The sequence below is a fragment of the Ischnura elegans genome, chromosome 3 (assembly GCF_921293095.1).
Source record: "Ischnura elegans chromosome 3, ioIscEleg1.1, whole genome shotgun sequence".
Lineage (NCBI taxonomy): Eukaryota > Metazoa > Arthropoda > Insecta > Odonata > Coenagrionidae > Ischnura > Ischnura elegans.
Genome location: NC_060248.1, coordinates 109,168,915 through 109,184,392, shown reverse-complemented (window position 1 = coordinate 109,184,392; position 15,478 = coordinate 109,168,915). Strand labels below are relative to the sequence as shown.

The 15,478-nt window shown below is 38.0% G+C and overlaps 1 protein-coding gene across 1 annotated transcript in view; it reads left to right on the top strand.

Moving 5' to 3' along the window:
- The window catches only part of LOC124156350 (protein FAM193A-like), a 54,361-nt gene that overhangs the window by 9,258 nt on the left and 29,625 nt on the right, over positions 1-15,478 (top strand). Inside the window, exons 3-9 of the mRNA XM_046530857.1 lie at positions 324-494; positions 3,712-3,854; positions 4,956-5,143; positions 5,221-5,357; positions 5,478-5,588; positions 11,462-11,806; positions 13,151-13,490. Coding sequence (XP_046386813.1) covers positions 324-494; positions 3,712-3,854; positions 4,956-5,143; positions 5,221-5,357; positions 5,478-5,588; positions 11,462-11,806; positions 13,151-13,490 — 1,435 coding nt within the window. The remainder of the gene's footprint in view (positions 1-323; positions 495-3,711; positions 3,855-4,955; positions 5,144-5,220; positions 5,358-5,477; positions 5,589-11,461; positions 11,807-13,150; positions 13,491-15,478) is intronic.

Genomic DNA, 15,478 nt, shown 5'->3' with positions numbered 1-15,478 from the left:
GAACACTTTTTGTATTTTTGCGTACTTTTTCTTTTGAAGGCCATTGTCCATCACCTAAAGATCCCAATTATGGGGCCATGTACTTATACGCCCAGCGCCCCTTGTGGAGGGAGCAGGGGAATGGCAAATGTGCAATTCCTATACAGGATAATGTTTGGCAAAAGGAAGTTATTTTCTTTTGTCCTATTTTTAACTTTTTTGTGATTTCTTATCTGAAGTTCTCACTTTTTTTGTTGTCATGTTGCATTCACATTTTGTTGATGCTGTAATTATTATTGCTATAATTGTTAAGAATTTAAGGTAAAGCATCTATTCATTTTCAGGGATACTGCTGCTGAGCAAATGGAGGAGCTGCGTAGGTTGCAAGCTTATTGGCTGGAGGTGAGGCAAGACATACGGCAGATATACAGAATGGCAATGGAAGGAAATATCGGAGATAATAGTAAGACTGAAGAATGGCCAAATGAATCCAAAATGAAGGATCTTATTCAGCAGTAAGTTCAGTATCTTTTTCTTGTAATGATTTTATCCTTTGCTATGGGAATAATTTGAAAAGTATAATTATTTAATGTTTCAAGTGAGCCTTTTAGACCAACTGTGTTCCTTCATATTAACCTCATCCATAGATGATATTGCTGTTAGAAAATTTGTTTTTTGGTAATTTAATTCCTTATCATTTCCTCATCACAAACTTTATAGTACAGGCATCCCCCGAGTTACGTATGTCTCGACTTACGTAAATCCGTACTTACGTAAGCGATAGCCATATTTCAAATGATTACGTTAATTTTCGAATGCGAGCGCGAAGAAGTAGATATTCGCTCGTACAACCTATGGTAGATAAAATATCGAATAGTTATCGAGTTTTTTACGTACTAAAAATAACAAAGTGACCCATTTTTGTCATTCCTCGAAGGAATTTTCATTAATTTCTGTAGAAAAAAATTAACGTGAAAATTTGCAGTTCTAGCGATGGATGTGGTTGCGCTCATTCCTATACGATACAAATTGTTATACAGGATGCACACCCAAACTCCGACTTTCAACTATTTAAAAATTGTATCCTTAAGTTTGTTCATTTCCATCTGTGGAATTAAAAGAAAATGTTCAAGTTCAAGCAGAAATCTTTATTGCGGAAAAGAATTGATTAGTACCTACGTAACGGCATTGAAATTTTGAGTGTTGTCAATGAACGCCGCGAAAAAGTTAAGAAAAAGATGACACACAATATTAATTGCGTAATTGTTTACATGTTTCTGGCGGAAAATTTTATTAAGCTGCATTTTCTCGTTCTCTCATATTGTGTGCAACTGTAAATGAATATTGCGTCATTGAAAGCTTTTCCCCACTAACTTTGTTGCACATTAATGATGGAGTTGGCTGAATAAAAGCTCTTTTTTAATTAGCTTCGTGCTTTGGAAATACCCTTCTACGTTTCCAGCGAAGTAAATATTCAAATGACGATATTTTCATGTTATTTTATTGAGATATGAGAGAATGAAAGTATGTTTCCGTGCGTGAAAGATTAAATGTATGTGCATGTGAATGTATCTAAGAATATAGTAATTTACTGGTATTTTTTGTGTGTTATTTGCTCGTAATCCTAGACTCCTCCTAAGTGTTTTAACTGTGACAGTGAAACCACCAGATTCATCGATCAACATAATATATAAAAGGCAGAATATATAATGAGTACATGTAGGTAGACGATGCATTCTTTGAGCCCTTAGGTCGCAGTATAACATAATGAATCAATTTAAGTATTCAGTTTAGTAATGTAGCGTTGAGATACCGTACTTTCCCGAATCCACGCGATCGGTCAACTCGGGGAATAATATTACGCATTTTGATTGGCAATGCTCGAGATGCAACTCTCAGACTATATTAATGTTTATCGATTTTGTATCTAATGACGTAAGAATACGCGGTAGAGTTCACGAATGTCGCAGTGAATTGAATGAAACTTCACCGAGAATTTACCACGCCTTTCACTGCGTCGATCGCAATCTCTGAAGCACTAACGCAGAGGTTCGACTTACGTAAATTTCGACTTACGCAGAGTCTGCCGGAACGCATCTCTTACGTAACTCGGGGGATGCCTGTATATTTAAAAGTTCTTTGAGTTAAGGCAATCATCATATTTAATATATTTTTGGTACTCGACCCTTAATTACAGTGCATTTGTACGTAGTATTGCAATTCTAAGGTTGTACTGGACACCTCTATTTCTTCCTGTTCTTTCATCTCCCTGAGGTTCTTCCCTGTATCCTTCTTGGTCTGTCCCAGGTAGTTGTCCCTTGGTCTTCCTCTGTGGACTTTTCCATCAATTTTTCCTTCCATTATGTTTGAGCTTAAAATTAGATAAATAAATAATCAATTATAGTGATAAACTAAGAGGGCAAGTGGGCAAAAAAACCCATAGAGAAAAAATCATTTCACATGACCAGGATGATGTGAATGATTTTTTCTCTGTGAATTTTTCGCACAAGTTGTGCATTGCAGATGCCTCCGTAAAGTTATCACCATGGCTAGTCCCGGTGTACTTGAATTAGGGCAAATGAGGCTTAGTGGAAGAAACAGTGTGAGTAAATGAAACTTGTTGGAAGGAAGGAGAGGCGCGTGCACTGTATGACGTAAACGAAGAACCTGTTTTTTATACCTCATTCTTTTTTCTGATGTGTCCTATATGCTTACTTAAAGCTTTATTTTGTACAGTGTCTTTTGAATCAATGTATTATTATTCTAATTATTGCTATAACCCCAATAATAGGGCATTTTTTCACTCGACCAACTGAAAGCGGAAAAGAAGACTTTGATAAATCTAGCACTTGGGAGTGTATGCATTCAGGAGTCCACTGCTTCTACTATGCATAGCTCCCTGAGAGCACATTCCCCTAAATGCATGCAAATAAAATGGCATGTTCTTAAGCAAATTTATGCATATTCTGTCCTCTTTCAACGAATATCTAATGTTTAAATTTGTTATTTTAGGGAGCCTGTCTTTTTTCAAACAGGATTGTTTAAGATGTCCCCTATGCACTACACTTGTTGCAGTTTCATTTCTAGGAGTCTGTCCTTATGCCTGCGATTAGTTACAGACCAATGCTAAGCATTTGAGTATCTAGAGAAAGTTACAGTTCAATGTGACATTTTTTTCTTACTGGAATGCTGAAAATCTCCAACATATTTAAGAATATTATTTCTAATATGTTTACCTTATTGTATTCGAAATCCAATGCAGAGTCAAGGCTAGAATTGGCCACGTATCATTAAGATTCTGGCCTAGTTTCAAAGGTAAAAAGAAGCATTGCTAGTGGTAATTAGATTTGGATCAGATTGCTTGTTCAGTGAATATTAGGGTAATGCTCTAGATTTGAACCATGGTACTTCTAAGCCAAATACATATTTTGGTCTTATAGATTTCCAATTGACATTTTTCCCTTAATGTTGAAAATGAAGTTGAATATTTGATATTGACTGGATTTAACTGTTTTGACCTGAAACTTAGTGTTTTTCCATGTCACTTAATGAATTGTGAATTGACATAGCAAGCCACAATTGGGAAGATGCAAGCTTGATGGCTCTGGGTATATGAGTTAAAGAGGGAATCTTTAAACAGGATTTGTGTCTAATACATGATAGATTTAAATTTCGACCTAATTAGTTTGAATGTGCAAGTGTATAGATTCTTAACTGTATTATACTTTTCAGGTTGTGCATACAAGATCCTCACCAACTCTTTCAGAGACTAGAGTCACAGGTTCAGGAGTTTGTGATAGAAGCAAAAGTGAGACTATTGGAACTTCTTCATCGTGAGGAGAAAACACCATTATTAGCAAAGATATTTCTTACAGGTATATTCTCTCTGAGGCATAGCTCTAGAATATTATTTTTAATACAACCTTGTAAATGAGGCTTGTGAATGCATTTTCTTTTTTGTTCCTAAAACTTTGATGCATAAATTCTTAAAGAGTCCTTACATTTTTATTGTAGGTATATTTCTCAAATCTCTACTTGAGAATTCATTTTGTTTTCACCATCCTGCGATTTCATTTTACTTAAACCTGGATTGACTCTCTACCTATTTCCTGTAAGATAGGCTTTGCGGTATTTGTATTACAGTGGAGCTCACTTATGATGTACCTTCTTTTAGCAATTTCCCATTTTTAACAAAGTTCTATCTATTCCCCATCAAAAAAGGTCTGTCTACCATGTAAAGAATCCCACTTATTTGGCAATTTGTGGAATGGAGTCATGTTTCATGTTATTTTTTACACAAGTGGAATTAGACCAGGAGATCAAGTAAACTCTTGATAATATGAAGACATTGTAACCAAAGAATTAGAAAACTGTAACACCAAATTTCATGATTTCAAAAATTTCAATCAATGGCGAAAGATGCACTCTTCTGTTATTTATATGCCTTTTGTCTTCAAGGTGCAACATCATCAATATGCTGCAATAAATAGTTAAGTTGCAAGCTTTTCATTCATGTCTGTAAAAACAATATTATTTCTTCCAGAGGACCGTGTCCGTGGTTCGCCAATTCAAATTAAATTTGAATTATTGAAAACTTCATATTATCAAATTTAGCATAGGCTTTTAATTGGGACCATGAGTTTCACTTTGTACTATCAGAACTTTGTATTATCCTACTTCATATTATCAAGGTTTTACTAAATTGCCCTTAAAATTTAATATGTAATGCCTCTTTTCTTTGGTAGTACTTCATTCTTCAACAATTGTTTATCTTCATTGTAAGTCATGAAAAAGGTGTACAGACAGTGGCAAATGTACATGGTTGAGAATCTTAGTAACACTTTTCTATTCTTTATCTCCTGGTCAATGCTTTCTGATAATTGAGATCTTTTAGTCAGAAATTATTGAGCATATACTTGCTTTTTATGAGTGGAATTTGCTGTTTGCATTGTTTGATGTATTACAATTCTTCTTAGGGCTACTTGAGGGTTACAAGAAATTGTGCCTTGCCTCCTTGCGATTGGCCCCCTTGCTTCATCAACTTGAATCGGAGCACCTGCGTCGCTTTGGCTTGTCATGGGAAGTTCTTAACAAGCACCTTTATCAGAGCTGTGTTTATACTGACCCCTTAGTTCAAAATAACTTGCCAGCATTCATTACTCAGGTAAGATAATTTTGTCCAAATTTACATGATGTAGCAAAGAGTAATGAAGGTATTAATTTAATGCTATCTTTTTCTAGCTTCGTACCACACTTCTGCCGGGGCAAGATCAGAAAGAATATACAGATTTAGTTAGGCAATATTTAGCCTTTGATGATGAAATGACTCACATAGGAACATTGTGGAGAGATATAGAAACACGAATATTGGAGTATAAGTAAGTTATTTTCATAATGGAGCTTGGCTGGAAGAGCCATTATTCTAATAATTCATTGTGTTTATATCATCTGGATTATAATATTTTTAAGTGATCAGTGATTGTGGATTTTTTTTTCAGTAATGAACAGGCTACTCTCAAGGCCAAGCAGCGTATGTTACGGGAGGACTGGGAGCTTTTTAAAGCTCATAGAAAATTTTTCCATCAGCAGTTGTGGAAGAAGAACAATGGGTATGTAGAAAATTAATATTTGAATGATGTTAGGGATGGATAGTTATGTGAAAATTATCATATACAGTGCAACCTCGATATAACGACACCCCACGGTGCACTAATAAACACTCGCTATAGCGAATTGTCGCTTTACCGGAGGTGGAGCAAATAATAGCCAATATACCTGTTGCGAACAGATATACAGGAACAGGAGTGGTGCGGCGACAGATAAACATCTATCCCATAAACGTAAGCATAAATCCAGGCGAAAGGCGATGTTTTTTTGCATCACTAAATTTCCTTACTCAAATAACGACTAACTATTCAAACAATTTCTAAGCGCCGCACTGAATAAATACTGAATAAAAATCATGCAAAGCATTGTTTCGTCAATCATTATATTTATCGAACGACAGTTTACCACATAAATTTGAGACTGAGCACTCCATTTACTTCATTTCTAACAGATCGCTAGCAATTACAGAGGTTAAGGAGTCTTGATGAAAGTCTTCCGGCGGTGAAACCCTCGCTATGGCGAGAGCAAACACCGAAAGGGTCTCGTAAAAACGAAATTTTTAACACGCTTATTATAGGGTCAATTGACGGTGCATCGACTATCTCTCGTAATAGCGGGGGTGTCGCTATAGCCCGTACTCGCTTTAACGAGGTTCCACTGTATCACATTGTTTGGTAGCAATGGCATAACGAAGGAATGGAAGGTCAGATGGTGTAGTGGATGCTTGCTTAGGTTTTAATTAACCTTTTCCCTACCGTACACGTATATATACGTGTGGACGTTTCCTGACCCGGGAGACCACGGGCGTATATGTACGTGTGAGATTTTCCCGGTCAAGAAAACGAAACCCGTATATAAACGTTTTCTAGCTCTCCCCCTTTCAGGACGGTCGTGGGTTTAGGTCGCCTTTGTCTCAGGACCCAACGCTTCGGGGTTTAGGATTAACCCTCCGAATCCAGGAGCAGGTACCCGGACCCTTCGTCTTTTATAACCCCTCTCAGCGGTAAGGGACAGCGGTCATACAATTGTTTATAGAGTCAATTTTCGAAATAAATATTTGTTCATTTCTCAAGAAATATAAACTAAGAATTGAATTGTTTGTCTTTTGAGCAGCGTTTAGAATTTTTAAACGAAATTCTACGACAAATATTAACTTATATCCCGAGTTATGTATAAACATGAACATGGAAATTGTTGCTGCGTTAAATGCTTTGATAATGGCCTTAGAACTTCGTTTAAAATTTGACAATGCTCAGATAAAAATGAGGAATTATATTCTATGTCTGTAATTTACGTGCAAGCAACAATTATCCATTTGCTAAATACATATAAGCAATACATAAGTTGTCCGCGAAACAATGCCGCAGGTATGGTCGTAAACCCGGAAAGGAGGGAGCACAACTACTCTCGGAGTCCGAGATTGTGCGGAGTCCCACGGTGGAGAGGTCGAAAAAGGTTCAGTGAGACCCTTCTTAACGAATGCCCTCCAAAAATGCTCCGTACCACGAGAAAGAAGAGTCTCTTGGGGCTCGGTACAGCAGTCAAGCTAAGACGAAAACTCCACGGTCTCGAAAGGGTTAAGAGTACTATTATCCTGTAACTTTGGAAACTGGTAAACCCGGAATATTCTGGGAATTTTCATTCTCATGGAAAAACTCTGGGAATCCTCCGTGAATTCTTGGCGAGTTACTGGGAATTATCAGGTTTTTTTTTCTTACAACATCCGGCAAAAACTAGCTCAATTCTTGTGAATCACTCAAATCTGAATCAATTTGATGGAAGCTTTTCTTCCAACAACTTTCAACTGCTAGAATTTTCTAATAGAATAGTAGCTTAATATTCTCCACTTTTTCACTAACAGCTCATATTTGGGAACTTGTAAGCAGAACTGTTTGTGTACTGGACTTGAGCTCTAGGCCATAAAAGTTTATATCTGGGGTATCACAAGGTGTTTAATAGCCCACCATATACCTTGGTGACCTTTGCCCCAGTAAAGTCCCTGTTGGTCATCAAGTGAACATTACCGATCAGTAGACCTTACCTTCAATTTGAGCTCCCAAAGAAACCTATTGTGCAGCATCTTGTCCCCATGATTTGGTCCAGCCTTCAGTAACCTATGACCTCTGTATAACCATTGAAGGTCAAATGTAGGGCAATTTGAAGCTAAGTACATAATCATTGTCTTTGGCACCCTTGATAGTCAAAGGTTGGCCATATCTTAGTGCCTTCATAGTCAGACGCATGCCTCAGTAACCTTTGCCCCCACAATACCTCTGAATTGGGTATGTATGTAACTAGATTGGCTTATCTCTTCTTGTTGGAATCAGCATTCTCTGAAATGCATGTGCTATGTATATCCCATTGTCTAAGTGAGGAATCCCTTTAACATCATCACGGCCATCCAGGAAATACTTATACCTCTTGTAAATTCATGTTTACTCATCGGAGACTCGACATAGGCCATTTTTGTTATTTCACACTCTTTGTTATGCTTCATTCTTTGATTTGCAATCATTATTTGATACATTTCCTTTAATAAACGAAAATCGCCAAGCTCATAAAAACATATCTAATCTTAGCTGCCATTGACAAAGTAAACTATGGAAATAGCTGAAAATCTTATCGTACTTTTGGAGCATGTGTACCAACAAAATAAAAAACATTTTGACAAACAAGACTTTCCATAGCGGCAAAATTAAAAATCCTTGCTTGCACAGCCTTTATGTTTAGCCCATAATTTACCAAATCAAGCAAAGTACTTTTTATGTAAGAGATGAGTGATTGGATCTCACATTATTTACAGAAAATATGTATGTCTACCAATTACAAAAATTTGGTTGCAAGAAAATGCCCTATTTCTGAGTTTCAGATCACTACAAAAAAAAAGAAGATAGGGATGATAGATGTATTAGGATTATGCGAAGTGAAAAGATGGTAGGGATAATTGGAGTAATGGGTTATATGTAGTAGTGGGGAGGAAGTCAGTGAGGGGTAGCTTTAGTATTAAACAGGAAAATGGGTAAGCGTATGATAGGTATAGACCAGGTAAGTGATAGGATTCTGGTGGCTGAAATTGAGGCATGACCCACCAACCTTGTGGTGGTTCAAGTTTACATGCCCACTAGCAATTATAGGGAGGAAGAAGTAGATGAAGTGTATTAACAGCTCGAGGAAATAATTAGAGAAACTGGATAAAAAATAACTAGTAGTGATGGGTGACTGGAATGCTTCAGTTGGGGAAGGGAGGGATGGACACGAAATAGGATATTTCGGACTAGGAATGCGAAATGACAGGGGAGAGAAAGTAGCAGAATTTTGCAGGAGAAAAAAATTATTCATCACGAACACGTGGTTCAATCATCTTAAAGGAGAAGGTACACATGGAAAAGTCCAGGGGATGTGGGGAGATATCAGATAGACTACATTATGGTAAAACAGAGGTGTAGGAATAGTGTGAAAAACACAGCTTCCCTGCAGCGAATGCAGATTCAGACCACAACCTAGTTCTCATGAAGTGTAACGTAAGATTTAAAAGAAATACTTATGAAAAAAGAAGGCGAGGAAATGGAATATAGAAGCTCTGAAAGTGACTATGAGGAGATAAATAAGCTGTGGATTAGGATGCAATTGTAAAAGAAATGGAGGAGAGAAGGAAGTGGAAGAACGTGGACACAGAGCAGGGCAAAAGAATGTATAGGGAACTAAATAATCAATTACAACGTGAAACTAAGAGGGCAAGGGAGGAGGAGGAGAAGATGGAGCGCATTGTATGCCAAAGTTAAGCCGCTATGGGGTGGAAAAAGAAGGCAAGTCATGTCTAAAATTAAGGCCAAAGATGGAAGGATGCTAACTGAGCGAGAAGAGGTACAGAGTAGATGGAAGGAATACGTGGAGTATCTGTATGACAAGGAAAAGGCCGGAGAGATTGACTTTATAGGAGTCAAAGTGCAGTGGAGGAGGATAATTTTGGGCTGGGGATCTTAAATGTGGAAATCGAGAGAGCACTTTGTGGTATGGAGGCTAGGAAAGCAGTGGGCAAGGTCAATATCCTGTGTGAGCTTCTGAAAAACCTAGGAAGGGATAGTAGGAAAACGTTTTTATCCTAGTACGCAGCATTTATGAGGAGGGATGTTGGCTGGAGGATTTTGTGAAGAAGGTTCTGATTCAGCTACTGAAAAAGAAGAAATCTGTGGAATGCGGAGATTATAGGACTATTAGCTTAATATTGCATATAGTGAAATGGTACTGAGGTTATTTAACAGACGAATGGAGGCGAAAGCAATCGAGTATTTGGGTGGAGATTAATTTGGTTTTAGAAAAGGGAAGTCAACTTGTTTTGCAATTGCAGTAGCGAGATCCCTCGTGTGGAGGAACCTGGGATGTCATCGTCAACAGCTTTCGGGAGCAGGTGCGTGTGGCGCTCTGTAGTGCGAGCTTTCGCGTCCATTGCAGGCCATATCATCAGGCGATGAATAATGTTTCATCGCTCCAAAAGCCTATGTTCCAAGTGAACCTAGAATGTGACCAGGACGTTTATGCCTGTTTCATGGATTTCAAAAAAGTATTTGATAGAGTGAACTGTATAAAGTTAATTGATACTATAAAGAAAATAGGACTAGATTGGAGGGATAGGCTACTCATTCGAAATTTATATCTGGCCCAGACTGCACAAGTGAAGGTAGCGGAGGGAGAATCTGGGTGGGCAAGCATCAGTCGAGGAGTGAGGCAGGGCTGTCCTCTATTGCCGCTACGTTTTAATGTATATGCTGAGGAGAGGAGCATTGGGATGAGTTGGAAGCCGGAGTAAAAGTGGGAGGAATGATGTTTAAATCAATTCGGTTCATGGATGATCAGGTGTTGATCCCCCAGTCAGCCAGGGGACTGAAAGCTCTAGTGGATGCGTTAGACAAGCGATGCAAGGAGTATGGGAAGAGGATTAATCACAAGAAGACCAAGGTCATGTGGTTTTGTAAGGCATCACGAACGAGGAATGTGAAACTCAAGATGAAAGTAGGTGGGGAGAAGCTTGAGCAGGTAGAGCAATTCGTCTATTTAGGCAGCACATTAAAGGAAAACGGATACTGTAGTAAGGACATCAGGAAGTGAATTGCATTAATAAAGGAGGTGTTCATGAACAGGAAGGAGCTTCTGACTGGATCGTTGTGTAAGAGTTTGAAGAAAAGGTTAGTGAAGAGTCTGATCTGGAGTGTAGCTCTTTACAGTGCAGAAACATGGACACTTAGGAAGGAGGACGAGAGAAGACTAGAGCCATTGGAGATATGGGAGTGGCAAAGAATGGAGAAGGTGGAAGTAGACAGAAAAGATGAGGAACGACAAAGTGCTGGACATGGTGGGTGAGGAGAGGCACCTTTGAGATTAGATACGGAGAAGATGGAAGGTATGGATGGAAGGGGTACTCAGCGGGGAGGGGATGTTGAAAACAGTTTTAGTGGGTAGAATGTTAGGTAAACAAGGAAGAGGGGAGAAGAGAATAGGATTTTTAGATATAATGAAAGGGAGTAGGCCTTATTGTGAATTGAAGAGGGAAGTGCTTAATGGAAAGGGATGCTCCCAGAATGCTCCTTAAGTACTCCATAGAGAACTACCTTAATCGGTAGAATACTTTAAAATTAATGTTATACTAAAAACAAGTTATTTATCACAGCAGCTGTGATAAGTCCATTGAAGTGAATTTTAAAAGTTAGTTTATGTTTTAAGTTATTCTTAAACCCATATGGATATTTTTCAATGTATCAAATCAGTTAAGTGGTTGGTGAGAATGGAGTTCAATGTATGTAATTTACTACCATATTTTGTGAACTTTGTGAAACAGGTAGCTAATATTTCTTGCAATTTTGTTTGATATTTAATACAGAGAGATATGTGAACTTGGCGAATCTAATATTCCTGGCTGTCCTGCAACTGGCCTTGGTCCTCCACTTTCCTGCCTAGATCTTGAGGAATCAGATGACCTTGCTTTGAGTGTTGGAGGAGGAGCTCCCCCACTTCCTGAAGGGAGTGACCAGGGGCTTTTCTGTCCTGGATGCAGTGTGAGAAGGTGTCCTTGTGTGGAATGTAGTGTGAGCCATATGTTATCTTGCTGTTTGGCGTCACCTGTTGGCCCCCCCCCTAACTCATCTCAGCCCCCCCACCTTCCGCAGAGTCCATCTTCCATATTGGCTCCTTCAACACCTCAGAGGATAGTTCAACAGGATTCTGAGTAAGTATTCTCCATCGATGTTGGTAGGATAGTAGGAGTCAAATTACAGTCCAAATGGATGGTACATTTCAAGTAATCCTTCAAATAATAAGTAACTATCATTCACTACTACTCCCATGTGACACTCAACTTGTTTTGAAATTGAAGTTGCTTTTTTTCTTTTGGTATCCTATTCATATAGTGTTCTGTCTGGGTATTATATCTTTTTTTTAAGACTTGATTTATATGGTCAAACCTCTGTAACGAAACATCCACAGACAGCAAATAGTGAAAGTTTAAGGTCCCGATTTTCCACCCATTTGCTGTACACTCATGCCTCGCTTAGTGCAAGGGATGCCTTCATTGGGGTCTTCGAGCTAATCAAATTTGCGTTATTTGAGAGCATTTTAACATGGGAAAGATGGGATGCGTTCCTGGTAGCATAGTTGGGTATCAAATTTCCTATAAACCATATATAATTCTATTATTAGCCTTAGAAAACCTAATTTTTATGAGCACTTATAGTTTAAATATCTTCAAAGATAATGGGCACGCATTCAAAGATTTCTCGTTTAAAAAACTGCATGTGCTTTTGAAATTCCCTCTGCTTGTGCGGGTGGGCTAACATCGAGGAAAAAATGCAGTGTTTGTAATGCATTGCCGGCAGTTGACAAATTTTCAAACTGGTCTAAAAACAATTATTGAGTCACCCAGGCCCTTTTGTTGCTCATCCAAATGACAGGCAAATGCTACCTTGAATACTATTTCATTGCTTGTAGAGTTTTTAAATGATAAATCTTAACTGACTTTAATTTGAAGTCCCCCAAGGCATTAGCAGCAACCAGCAATTTGAAACGGTCTTTAAATGCCTTGAAACCTGTCCCAGGGTTTTCTAACCCTGAAAATGAATGAACGAGATTGCATTCTCTTCCAACACAATCCTGTCTTGTTAACATTAAAAACTAGTTGAGGGGGAAAGGAACCACTCAATCACAGCTAGGAGTCTATCAGAAAATATTGGGGCGACTGTGATCTCAGCACTTGCAGATTCACCTGATATCGCTGTACTAAAACACCAGCTTGCCGTTTAAAATTCTATAGCCAACTGGAGCTTCCACTAAATGTCTTCGAGCAATCACTGCCCTTACCTTCTTTTATTGATTTGAATAAAGCCACAGCTTTTGTATAAATAACTGCCTATGATAAAGGAACATCATTCAACGGTTTATAATAAATCCTGGTAATCAGATGTCCCTCTTTTTTTCCAGCAATGAATTGTGCGTACGTGTACGGAAATTGAAATTTGATGGAAATTGAAAATTGATGAAGCGGGATTTATTTATTATTTCTGATATTTTTTTCTAGTGTAACGCATGCTGTGCCAGAATTGGGATTATCTAATCAGCAGCACCCCTGGCAGAGGTCAGCTGGTGAGGGCAGTGAAGAGAATGCCTCTTTTGCGTTATTGGAGGACAGGGTTGCAGTTGGACCACCCCTGGATATACCAACTGAGGTTCTGGATAGGCCTGCCTCACCCACAGAAGGGTCTCCTTGTCCTGGTAGTGATGATGGCGATGACTCTGGTTCAATGGATGAGGGAGGCAGTTCCTCCACACCGCCTCCCTCCCCAGCCTCCCCTCCATCACCACCTCCACAGCAGCAGAGTTGTGAGTGCCATGTATGCACTGCACCGCTTATGTCACCTGTAAGTCAGCCTGGTCTTGTGTTTGCTCTATCATTGTAAGTTGATTAAGTGCATTTCTCAATTATGTGGGGATATATTTAGACATATTGATGATAAAGAAGTATCACATTTTAATCACGTAAAATTAACATCCTCTTTCAGCATGACGACTTTCAAAGATTAAATTTCTTAGAGGAAGGGATCGATTTTTTACCTAATTTTGAGAGACTCTGGTTCCTATGGGCCTTTGTTATTTGACGGCTGATGGTGGTCTTAGTAGTCTAAATTTGGTCTTATTATACCAAAGATCATCATTGAAAATGGAAAAACAGGGCATCTTGTTGTCTAGGCTGTTTAGGCTCCTGTCTAGGGATATTGGTAGTTAACAATATATGTGGGTCAATGGTAGTGATTCTTTGCCATTATTCACTCATTCTTTGTGCAATACCGGTGGTTCTCAAAAATTGAAGATCAACTGCCATAATTGACTGCTACCAGGCAAGTAGCTATGGAGGGAGTAGTGCTGATATGTTTCAACATGGTTAAGTTGAAAGTCCTTTAAGGTCTAGTAATTACTCCTTGCCAGACCATCGGATAATATTTTGATCATATAATCATAATCATAATTTATTCAACATTAAACATAATACAATGTAATAGTCTTCGTCAAAGAAAAACTAAATCTAGAATATACAATTTAGAGTATTGCTCTCCAGAAATTCATTGAGTGAATAAAAAGCTTGAGTCACAATCCACGAGTGAAGAACACCTTTAAACTTTCTTAAAGTACAATTTTTGCCTCTTGAGGTAAGTGGTTGAACATGCAAAGTTTAACATGGTCAAAAGAATTTTTTGTAGTTGACAACCTACAGTGGGGCTGTAACAGATTATTTTTGAGCCTTGTGTTGTAATGGTGGACATCAGCACCAGTTTTATGGCTGTCAATATTCACTTTTACATTTATTAAACATTTAAATATATATATACCGTACAATGTCATAATCCCTTGCTGCCTGAATAGTGGTTTGCAGTGTTCCCTTACGTTAGAATTGGTAATAATCCTAATGGCTCTTTTCTGTAGAATGAATACTATACTTCTTGTGAATCTAAAAAGGACCAAAATGTTGGGAATGATTCCATTTAATTGTTACTGCTGAACTAAAGAAATACTGGGCGGCCACTATTTTTGGACGTCTGGAAAGTTGTGGAACTTCATGACTGATAATTTTTTATACTTTTGAAGATAGAAAGTATTTACTGTAAAAGACAAGAGGTGATTTTCTCTCTTCATCTTTTTCAGTTAATTTTTGATATTTGAGCATCCTTATCCCAATATGTCATTTCGATTATGCTTGATTGGTGTCTTAAGTTCATTTTATAATGTTATTTTACTTATTTTGCTTTTGGGTTCATTTCAACAGTACTTAAGAATAATTTATCGCTTGTTAACTTAAATGTCATGCACCACTCGCATGCACATGGGGCTAGTAAAGATTCCACCATATTAAATCCATATTTTACTTATATCCATGTCTGGAAAAATTCTTGCGTGTGTGAACCAGATGTATCGGGTATCTTCCAGCCAAATTTTGTCTTATCAATAGTGTAGTTTTTCAGTGATAGTTAGTGACAGAAAGAGCCATAGACTTCCAAATATGCCCATATCCCATGCATTTGTGACTTCAGATGTACACCGATTGAGGAAGTTCCCTTATGGATTTTTTAAATGTTTCAAAAATGTTTGGGATTGATTTTACTGTAATAAGTAAACAAGGAATTGGTCAGGTCCACTTTTTTTTGTTCTTGGTGCCGGTTTTAAAGCAACACTGAAATAGCATAATTTTCAAAAGTGAAGAGATTTTAATCTGATTCCTATACATATCTGGGATAATATCAGCTGCATCTTTGATAAAGCTATCTTCTTGTATCACTGCAAACATCGCAAAACAACCAGAGCCAACATGAAGAGAGATTATATTACCAGTCCTGAAGTCAAAACCATCAATGAA